The sequence below is a fragment of the Perognathus longimembris genome, chromosome 1 (assembly GCF_023159225.1).
Source record: "Perognathus longimembris pacificus isolate PPM17 chromosome 1, ASM2315922v1, whole genome shotgun sequence".
NCBI classification, from domain to species: domain Eukaryota; kingdom Metazoa; phylum Chordata; class Mammalia; order Rodentia; family Heteromyidae; genus Perognathus; species Perognathus longimembris.
Genome location: NC_063161.1, coordinates 71,243,451 through 71,254,201, shown reverse-complemented (window position 1 = coordinate 71,254,201; position 10,751 = coordinate 71,243,451). Strand labels below are relative to the sequence as shown.

Genomic DNA, 10,751 nt, shown 5'->3' with positions numbered 1-10,751 from the left:
CAGCTCCAAATCTACCAAGAAGCTGATTAGAGCCTCAGCTTGGAGCACTACATGGTGTGAGAACAGCAGCAATGGCCAGGAATTGGCGCTCACACCTGTAATCCTAGGAGGCTGAGATCTGAGGACCTGAGGATCTGAGGATGAAAGCCAGGCTGAGCAGGAAAGTCCATGAGACTTTTATCTCCAATTAAACACCAAAAATGAAAAACAAAAACAAAAATCTGGAACTAGAGCTGTGTCTCAAGTAGTAATACATTAGCTTTGTGTAAAAACTCTTCAGTGACAGCACCCAGTCCTTAGATTTCAGACCTAGTACTAACTCCCCACACATAGGCACAAACTGGGAAGGGCAGTGCATGCTTATAATTCCAGCTGTGAGGAAAACATAGATAGAAAGACTGAGGTCCACGAGACTCTGAAAAATCACTCAAGCAAAAAGGGGTGGGGGCGTGGCTTAAGGGGTCAAGTACCTGCTTGGCAAGCACAAGGTCCTGAGTTCAAAAACCCAGTGCTATCAGGGAAAAAGTCAAGGGCAGAAAAATGTTTTCTGCTGCTAATCTGCTAATCTGAGTATGCTATAAAGAGGTATATTTTTGGCTCCAAGTTCCGTTCCAAGGTCAAGAGACCAGGTCTGGCCACAGGACTCTGTGTGTGTGTATGTGTGTGTGTATGTGTGTGTGTGTGTGTGTGTGTGTGTGTGTGTGTGTGTGTACACCTAGCCCTGCTCTTAAGGGAAAGGGTGAGAACTAAGATGAGAAAGGTCAGACATTCCTCTCACCCAAGTCCCCATGGCTGTCTTGCCCCCCTCAATTCCCAAAAGAGGGGATCCTACCCATCCCATGAGAGTCAGGAGCCGCAAGAAGTGGTGCTATGGATAGAGGGCAGGGCTGCAGGCGTTCTGTAAGGACCCTGGGGCTGACAGCTCGGGCTGGGAAAGGCAGCCTGGCCTGTGGGCACAGAACAGGATGTGGAGACTCAGGAAGGGCTGGCAGCCAGGGGCCTGGGCATGGAGCCCACTGGGTGGCCTGGCCCTCTAGCTCTAGACCTGTCCTGCTGTCCAGAGAGGTCTATGTATCCGGGGAGAGGAAGAGACCTGGGAACTGGAGAGCTTTCATCTGTCCTTTCCTTTTTTTTTATTAATTAAAAAAAATGGCATGGTATTGTGCAAAAGGGGTACAGTTACATAATAGGGCAGTGTGTACATTTCTTGTGATATCTTACACCCTGTTTTTCTTTCCCTTCCCTAGATCAGTTAGACATATATACAATACACAGTGTATCAAAAACATATTCATCTGTCCTTTCTTCCCTAGAATTGAGGTCCTGTGCCTGCTCCCCCATGAAATACAGGAGCCACTCATCTCCCCAGTCCAGAAGGGCTGGCTGGGTCCCCCCAACCCCAGTGAGACCTGAAAGAGGGGAAGGGAGATGGAGAGACAGACAGAAGGACAGGAGAATGCAGGAAGGAAAAGAAGAGGGAGGGAGGGAGGGAGGGAGGGAGGGAGGGAGAGAGGGAGGGAGGGAGGGAGGGAGGGAGGGAGGAAGAGGGGCCAGGAAGGCCTAAGAGAAGCTCAGGCCAGACTCCCACATCCCTCTTCAGGAGGGCCTGGGGAGACTTAGGGAGGTACTTTTCTGAAGTCCAGAGGAGGGGGTGGCATGGCTCTAAAGCACCCTATCTCTGAAGTCAAAGTTCACCTAGGAAGTCCAGGCCCTCCCCAGAGCAGGAAGGGAAGAGCGGGCACGAAGCGGGTGTGAAGCAGGCGGCATCTGCAGCTCTGGCATCCTGCCTGCTCCATGGCCATGATAAGCCAGCTGGGAACTGCAGGAGCCAGAATCGAGTCTGGTGTGGAGAGCGCAAAGTTCTTGCATGGTGAGGGTGTGCACATGCACACATGCACGCGCACACACACACACACACACACACACGTCTTGATGGGGAAGTTACACTGCCTCCAAGCCACTCACCAGCCCCACTCTAGTATCCATCATTGCTAGGCAGGCAGGGCTCTAGTGCCCCCATGACCAAGCTCACAGATGCTCCGCAGGGTCCCAGGTTGGATGGGTGGGGGGCTCCCACACAGCCCTCACACTCCATGCCACCCTCGCTATCCCTAGAGTCCCAGGGCGCCTTCCTTCACGGCCTGCACAGGGCGCCTTCCTGGGGTGTCAGACACGGATGGCAGCCGGGTTTCCAATGAGCGAGGTCACCGCACTGCGGTCAGCTCCGGCTGTGGGCTGTGGAGCCCAGACTGGAGCACGCTGGGGGCTGGAGGTGGGAGCGGGAGGCGGGCTTCCCCAGACAGAGGCTTTTGTTTTTTTTTTTTAAAGAATCTTTGGGGGCTCACACCTCTCATCCTAGCTACTCAGGAGGCTGAGATCTGAGGACTGAGGTTCGAAGCCAGCTGAGACAGGAAAGTCTGAGACTCTCATCTCCAATTAACCACCAAAAAGAAAAAAAGGCCAGACGTGAAGCTGTGGCTCAAGTGGCAGAGCACCAGCCTTGAGTGAAAAGGCTCAGGGACAGCGCCCAGGCCCCGAGTTCAAGGCCCAGAACCAGCACACACACACAAAAAGATCTTAGGGGTTGAAGCCAGAGTTCACTCACACTCCTGTCTTGGCTGTGTTCTCATGACAGGGGACACAAGAAAGGGTCCCAGAGGGAAGGCTGGTCCCTGTATGTCCTCAGTTTCCCCACTAGCCTAAGGGTTGCCTAACAGGCCCTCCTGAAGAGGGATGTGGGAGTCTGGCCTGAGCTTCTCTTAGGCCTTCCTCTTTCCTCTTTCCTCTTTCCCTCCCTAGAATAATTGTCAGGCCAGGGCTGCCCCACCTGTGACCCCTTGTTCTCCCTCTCTCCCTACTCCAGCCCTCACAGCCCAGTCCCTGCACGCTGCTCCTCGGGGTGCCCACAGCACCCATACCGCGCCCTCTAGTGGACAGCTTCCACCAGTGCTAGCAAAAGGTTGAAATTCTATTTTCATGACCAGCAAGTTCTGAGTTACCTGGTGTTCTGGTCCTAATACCACAGCTCCCCGGATGGCCTCGGCAGCCTGTGACCTCTCTGGATTCCCCCTGACGACCTTGTCCAACAATTCTCTTCCTGTAGACTTCAAGGCCACCCTCCTGAGATGCCCTGAGCACTTGAAAAGAAGGCAGGTTTTAAGAGCCAGGTATGGTGGCACATGCCTAGAATCCCAGGATTCTGGAGACTGAGGTAGGAGGAGCGTGAGATCAAGGCCTGCTCAGACTACCTAGACTCTCTCAAAAAGAAGAAGAAAAAAAATCAAAAGAATGCATGCCTAAGACTTCTACCCAGCCAGATGCCGGTGGCTTGTGCCTGTGATCCTGGCCTAGCTACAAAGGATCACAGTTCAAGACCAGCTGGGTCGGGAGAATCCATGGAACTCATCTCCAATGAACCACCAAAAACCCAAAAGTGGAGCTGTGGCTCAAGTGGTGGAGCACCAGCCTTGAGCAAAAAAACTCAGGGGCAGCTAGAGGCCCTGAATTCAAGCTGAGGCACACATGCACGTGTGCAATCTCTCTTTCTCTCTCTCTCTTACACACACACACACACACACACACACACACACACACAGGTCCGATCCGACCAAATGAGAAAACTGAGGCCCATACCAGGAAGGTGAAAAGCTTTGGGAGGCTGCTGAAACATGGAGTCTCTCCTGACTCCTACACCTGTTCCCAGGGAGAGTATCTCTTGTTTGAGACATTTTGCTGGTTCATTGGCGATCAGTCTCGCGGACTTTCGTGCCGGGCTGGCTTGGAACCGCGGTCCTCAGATCTCGGCCCCCTGAGTGGCTGGGGTGACAGGTGTGAGCCACCCCGGCGCCGGCTGCGGTCATCCGGGGCCCTCTGCCCTTTCTTGCGGCCCCCGGCAGGGGCGCCGGGCGGCACCCGGACCCCAACCCCGACCCCGAGCGTCCACCTTTGGCTCCACCTGGCGGCGGCGCTGGAGAACTGGCCGGGGAACCGCGGGCGAGGTGGGTGTCCGGTGCGGGGCAAGGGGTCCTGCAGGCTGGGCGGGGTCAGAGCTCGGAACCGCGCCGCCAGGGATCCGCGCCGCCCGGGACGCGGCTGGACTCCAGACGCCCGAGGATCCCACTTCCGAGACCCCGAGAGCGCGCGAGGGTGCGCCCCGACCCTCCCGCCCCCGCCCCGCCCCGCCCCGCAGCGCCTCCCGGAGCCGGGGAGCCCGCCGGAGTCCCCACCCGCCAGGCTCTCGGGGGCTCTGCGCTCGCATCGCCGCGGCCGGGATCCCCACCCGCCAGGCCCCCGGGGTGGGGGGGTTGGGGCGCCCGCATCCCCACGGCTGCGCTGCCCCGCTTGACCCCCGCGCCCGGCCGAGGGGCGCCGGGGCCGAGCCGCGCCCACTTGCTGGCGGCATCGGCCAATGGCAGCCCGGCCTGGTGATGTCATGGCCCGCCGGACGCGGGTGACGACAGCCCGTGTCCCCCGTCCCGGAGCCGGCGTCAGCCCCCCGCGGGCCGGGGGTCTGGGGTGCGGGGTGCGGCCGGCCCCGCCGCCCGGTGCGTGCCGCCTCCTCAGCCTTCCCTCTCGGCGTCCCCGCGTCACCTGGGTCCCCGGGGGTCCGCGTTCCCTCGTCCCCTCAGGTGTCCCGCACCCGCGGGGCGCCCCGTGCCCTCCCGCCCACCGGAGGGCGGCGCAGCCCCCGGGCCCGGGCCGCGTCCTGGGGGGGCACCGATGCTCTCGGCCCCGGCCGCAGCGGTCCGGGCGAGACAGTCTGCAGACGTCGGAGTGCCCGTGGCCGCGTGCGGGGTCGGCGGGTCACGTGGGGCCGGCCCCGCCGTCGCGCGGACCTCCGGGCCTCGTCCGGCCCCGCGCGTCTGCGCGTCCGTCGGCGTCCATCACCTGGAGTGCGTCGGGGCGCGGGGTCCCGGGAGGGGGGAAGGGGGTGGGCAGGGGCGGGGCGGGGGCGGGGCGGGGGCGCCGCGGCCCGGGGCGTGCGCGGGGGGCGGAGGCGGCGGCTGTCACTGTCGGCTCCGCCTGCGCCGGTTACACCGGCCGCCTGCAGCTCCCGGCGCGGCCCGGCGCGGCCCGGCCCGGCCTCAGGTGAGTCCCCCGCGCCACCGGGATCCTGCCCGGGCCGGCGATCGCTCCGCGCTCCGGAGGATGAGCATTCCAGGAGCGATATGCGTTCCCAAGTAGGGCACCCCCAAACAGGGCACCCCTAAACAGGGCGCCCCGCGGCCTCCCCGTGCCCGCCGCCCCTCCGCAACACCGCCGCCGCTGGCTGCGTACTCACCGCCGCCCGTACCCCCGCGGGGACCCCGGAGCGCCCCGAGTACGCGGCCGGCCGCTGCAAGACGCCCCGAGCCCCGGGCTGCGCCCACACCACGCAGGCTTCCGGCGCCCGGCTGAGCCCCGCACGCGCGCGCCCCCCGCACGCGCGCGCCCGGCGAGCCGAGACCCCCCCCCCCTTCAGCCGCGTCCCGCCCCGGTGTTGGGGAAGGGGGGCTGCCGGAAGCCTTGCGCTATAATTAGCCCCACTCGGGTTTCCTGGTTTACTTCCAGCGCCGTCCCGGACCGCGGCGCGGGAATGGCGGGGGGGGGGGGGCGCGGGGCGCCGCCCACCCGCCCGCCCGCCCGCCCGGAGAGGGGGAGTTCCGACCCGGGGAATGTTGATCCCTTGGCTGGAGATGCCGGAACCGCAGCACCTGTTGCCCCCAAAATAGCGGCCCTGCCTCCCCGCAGACGGGGATCTCCGGAGCTCAGGGCACGCGGGGCGTCCCGGCCCGCCCTTCAGGCCCCGGGCGATGCCCGCGAGTCCCGACCCCCGCCCCAGCTCCGGCTCCGGGGCGGGGATCGCGGTCCTCGCCCGGCCTGCACCGCCCCCTGCTGGTGGCGGCGGGCGCGGTGGCGGCCGCCCCGCTGGCGGGAAGGGGGAGGGCGAGGCCGGGACCTCGGCGGGAGGAGGGGTGCCGGCTGATGGGGACCGGCAGGTACAAACGCGCCTGGCGGCGGGTGAGGAGGAGCAGGGCGTGGCAGCGTGTGTAGTGAGGAGGATTTGGGGATCCCCAGGACCCGAAGTTACCACACCTGGGACACCCAACCCACTGCCCCAGGCTACCCACACCCACGCCCCGGCCCGGCCCTGACCGACCCTGGGGGGACGGGCTGTGCCTTCCCCGTGGCCCGTGCGTGGAGGGTGGCCTCTGGTTCCCCATTCTCCACACCCGAGCCACCGAGCCGGGGGAGGAAGGGAGCCACCCCCCCCCCCTTGGCGGGTCTTATCTCTGATCCCTGAATTTGTGTGCATGTGTATGCTTGCACGTCTGATCTGTCCCCTCCGGCCGGTCCCTCCCCTCCTCCCTCGTTCCTCTCCGTCCTGGCAGCCCGCTCCACCCCTGCTGCAGCTCCGTGATAACCCCGGGGTGAGACTGTTACCTAACCTCCGTCCCGGCTGGCTCCAGACCTCACCGGCTTCTTCTCCCCGCAGACGCCCGCCCGCCCGTGGCAGCCATGAGGCCCCCGCGGTGTCCCCCGCGAGCGCACTCCCGGCCTTCCCTCCTCCTCCTCCTCCTGCTCTCCCTCCTGGGCGGCGGGCCCGAGGTGGAGGGGCGGGAGGACCCCGAGCTGCTGGTCACCGTCCGTGGCGGCCGCCTGCGGGGAATTCGCCTGAAGGCTCCTGGGGGCCCTGTCTCCGCCTTCCTGGGCATCCCCTTTGCCGAGCCACCTGTGGGTCCCCGGCGTTTCCTGCCACCGGAGCCCAAGCGGCCCTGGCCGGGCGTGCTGGACGCTACGACCTTCCAGAATGTCTGCTACCAGTACGTGGACACCCTGTACCCTGGCTTTGAGGGCACGGAGATGTGGAACCCCAACCGCGAGCTGAGCGAGGACTGCCTGTACCTCAACGTGTGGACGCCGTACCCTCGGCCCGCGGCCCCCGCGCCCGTCCTCGTCTGGATCTACGGCGGCGGCTTCTACAGCGGGGCCTCCTCCCTGGACGTCTATGACGGCCGCTTCCTGGCCCGGGCCGAGGGCGCCGTGCTGGTGTCCATGAACTACCGAGTGGGAAGCTTCGGCTTCCTGGCCCTGCCCGGAAGCCGCGAGGCCCCGGGGAACGTGGGCCTACTTGATCAGAGGCTGGCACTGCAGTGGGTCCGAGAGAACGTGGCAGCCTTCGGGGGGGACCCGACATCGGTGACCCTGTTCGGGGAGAGCGCAGGGGCGGCCTCCGTGGGCATGCACCTGCTGTCCCCGCCCAGCCGGAGCCTCTTCCACAGGGCCATCCTGCAGAGCGGGACGCCCAATGGGCCCTGGGCCACCGTGGGGGTGGGAGAGGCCCGCCGCAGGGCCACGCTGCTGGCCCGCCTCGTGGGCTGTCCCCCAGGGGGTACCGGCAGCAACGACACGGAGCTGGTGGCCTGCCTGAGGACACGGCCAGCTCAGGACCTGGTGGACCACGAGTGGCATGTGTTACCTCAAGAAAGCATCTTCCGCTTCTCCTTCGTGCCCGTGGTGGACGGGGACTTCCTCAGTGACACTCCCGAGGCCCTGACCACCACAGGAGACTTCCACGGCCTGCAGGTGACTGGGAGGGTAGGGGAGGTGGCTCCTCTGGGTCTCACCCACCCCCTCCCCTCACCCCAGGGGCCCAGGCACAAGGACCCCTCCACCCACTCTCAGAGCCCCAGGACCACTCCCGGGGAGGGGGGAGAAAATGTGGGTATATTTTCTCTTTTTTCCCCCATCCCTCCCCAATCTATTCTCTACCTCCATGGTTCCAGGGCTATAACTTCATCTCTCTGGCTCTGTGTCTGTCTGTCTACTTGTCTGTCTGTCTGTGCTCTGACCCTTCCCATCCTGTCCTTACCCCCAGGTGCTGGTGGGGGTGGTGAAAGATGAGGGCTCCTATTTTCTGGTTTATGGGGCCCCAGGTTTCAGCAAAGACAACGAATCTCTCATCAACCGAGCCCAGTTCCTGGCTGGGGTGCGGGTTGGGGTCCCCCAAGCAAGTGACCTGGCAGCGGAGGCAGTGGTCCTGCATTACACAGACTGGCTGAACCCTGAAGACCCAGCCCGCCTGAGGGAAGCCATGAGCGCTATCGTGGGTGACCACAACGTCGTGTGCCCCGTGGCCCAGCTGGCTGGGCGGCTGGCTGCCCAAGGAGCCCGGGTCTATGCCTACGTCTTTGAGCACCGTGCCTCTACCCTGTCCTGGCCGCTCTGGATGGGGGTGCCCCACGGCTATGAGATCGAGTTCATCTTTGGGCTCCCCTTGGACCCTGCGCTGAACTACACCATAGAGGAGAGAGTCTTTGCCCAGCGACTGATGAGATACTGGACCAACTTTGCCCGCACAGGGTCAGCACTCTGGGCCTGGGGGGAGGAGGGGCAGGCTCTCAGAGAGAGGCAGAGAAGGCAAGGAAACATTTCACAAAGGAAAGAAGACAGGGATGGTGAAATCCACAGACAGGCAAAGAACCAGGAAGGCAGGATGGAGAGAATCCTGGAGAGATAGGAACAGCCTTAGTGGAAGAGTGGGGAAGCAGTTGCCTAGCATGCTTGGGAGACTTGGGGTCAGACCCCAGTGGGGTGGGGAGAAGTTCCAGAATGTGGAGGGAGGAAGAGGAGAGACAGAGAAAAGCAAAAAGAAGCACAGTCAGATGAAAAGAGACAAAGGAGACTGTAACCAATCCTAGCTATTTAGGAGGCTGAGATATGAGGATCATGGTTTGAAGAAAGTCCATGGGAGGGAGTGGGAATGTGGCTTAGCACTAGAGTGCTTGCTTAGCATACATGAAGCCCTGGGTTCGATTCCTCAGCACCACATAAACAGAAAAAGCTGGAAGTGGGCTGGGGATATAGCCTAGTGGCAAGAGTGCCTGCCTCGGATACACGAGGCCCTAGGTTCGATTCCCCAGCACCACATATACAGAAAACGGCCAGAAGCGGCGCTGTGGCTCAAGTGGCAGAGTGCTAGCCTTGAGCGGGAAGAAGCCAGGGACAGTGTTCAGGCCCTGAGTCCAAGGCCCAGGACTGGCCAAAAAAAAAAAAAAAAAGCTGGAAGTGGTGCTGTGGCTCAACAGGTAGAGTGGCTAGCCTTGAGCAAAAGAAACCAGTGACAGTGCTCAGGCCCTAGGTCCAAGCCCCAGGACTGGCAAAAAAAAAAAAAAAAAGTCCATGGTACTACGAGACAAGCGCCTAGGCCTCCCTGAGTTCAAGACCCTGGACCAGCACAAGTTTATTGGCAGCAGGGGTGGGGGGGGGTGAGGCTGTAGTTAGGAACGGCTGTACAGCTGGATGAGGCTGTTGAGCCAGCAGTGGCTTGTTTATGGTCATTCTCTACCCACATCCACACATAGCTGTACTTGTCCAAAAAGGGGGACTAACAAATGCAGCATCAGACAGATGTCGCCCCCAATAAGGGTGATGTCTAAAGGAACAAGACAGCACCTGGTTACACAGTAAGGGCTCGATTGAGCTTTGTGTGAGATACTAGGATTTGAACTTGTTAGGATAGGAACTCAATTGCGTAAAGCCACGCCTCCAGCCCTAGCAATTAAAAAAAAAAGCCAGATAAAAAGACCAAGAGGGAAAAAAGGGGACAGGGCCCCCATGGTGAGGACCTCGCCTTCCTCAGGCCCGGGGAGCAGCCTCTGAGGGCTGAGTCTCCCCTCTCCCGCAGAGACCCCAACGACGCGGGGGACCCCACGGCACCGCGATGGCCGCCCTACACGCCGGGCGCGCAGCAGTACGTGGGCCTGGGCCTGCGGCGGCTGGAGGTGCGGCGCGGGCTGCGCGCCCAGGCCTGCGCCTTCTGGAACCGCTTCCTGCCCAAGCTGCTCAGCGCCACCGGTACGGGGGCCCCGGGATGCGGGGGGCCCGGGGCGGGGCGCGGCCGGATGCCTGTAACCCCACTCTTCTCCCCACCCCAGCCTCCGAGGCTCCCGGCACCAGCCCGGGCCCCGCCCGCGGGGAGGCGGCCCCGAGGCCCCGGCCCGGCCTCCCGGTGCCCAGCCTCCTCCTCCCCCTCCTCTCCTGGCTTCGGCGGCTCTGACCCCGGCCTCTCCCCTCCCTCCGGCCTCGGGGGCGCCTCCGTGCGCGGTGGGACGCGGGGAGGCCCCCAGCACCCGCACGTGGAATTGCTAACGCCATTGTTGTACGAGCGTAAAGTCACCGTGGGGACCGAGAGGCGCGGCGGGAGGGGCCGGGCCGCAGCGCCGCCCGCGGGCTCTAACCGTTTGTCTTCTTTTCCCCCGCCTCGCCTCGCCTGGGTCCCGCCCCCTCCCCCACGCGTGCCGGCCGCAGACACGCTGGACGAGGCGGAGCGCCAGTGGAAGGCCGAGTTCCACCGCTGGAGCTCCTACATGGTGCACTGGAAGAACCAGTTCGACCATTACAGCAAGCAGGACCGCTGCTCGGACCTGTGAGGAGACCGGCTGTACATACTCTTATTTATTTACGGTCTGGGCTGTAGCAGACGAGCCCCAGACCGTGCCGCCCGCCCACCCCCCGGGCTCCCGCCCTCTGCATGTCCCGGGCCGAGCGGCCTCCCCCGCGGTGCCTTCGCCCCTCTGGGCTGCCAATAAACTGTTATAGCCAAGCGCGTGCGCGACTGGGAACGGGGCTGGGGACCTGTGGGGGCGGGAGAGTGGAGGGGCAGAGCTCGCAGCCGAGAACGTGCAGGGCGCAGGCGTATAAGGCCGTTGCCCCACCCCCACAGCAGGCCCCGCTCACCAAGCGGAGCTCGCACCTGCGCAGTGCCGCAT

At 63.2% G+C, this 10,751-nt stretch overlaps 1 protein-coding gene across 1 annotated transcript; it reads left to right on the top strand.

Moving 5' to 3' along the window:
• The first annotated feature begins 6,461 nt into the window (after positions 1-6,461).
• Ache (acetylcholinesterase (Cartwright blood group)) lies at positions 6,462-10,588 on the top strand. The gene is made up of 4 exons (XM_048368486.1): positions 6,462-7,566; positions 7,859-8,343; positions 9,668-9,837; positions 10,291-10,588. Exons 1-4 carry the CDS (start codon positions 6,499-6,501, stop codon positions 10,410-10,412), a joined length of 1,845 nt encoding a protein of 614 aa, XP_048224443.1. The 5' UTR covers positions 6,462-6,498; the 3' UTR covers positions 10,413-10,588.
• The last annotated feature ends 163 nt before the right edge of the window (positions 10,589-10,751 follow it).

Coding starts and splice junctions, on each gene's coding strand:
- Ache (XM_048368486.1), top strand. CDS start 6,499: ATGAGGCCCCCGCGGTGTCCCCCGCGAGCGCACTCCCGGCCTTCCCTC. Junction 8,344..9,667: donor ACCAACTTTGCCCGCACAGG/GTCAGCACTCTG, acceptor CCTCTCCCGCAG/AGACCCCAACGACGCGGGGG. Junction 9,838..10,290: donor CAAGCTGCTCAGCGCCACCG/GTACGGGGGCCC, acceptor TGCCGGCCGCAG/ACACGCTGGACGAGGCGGAG.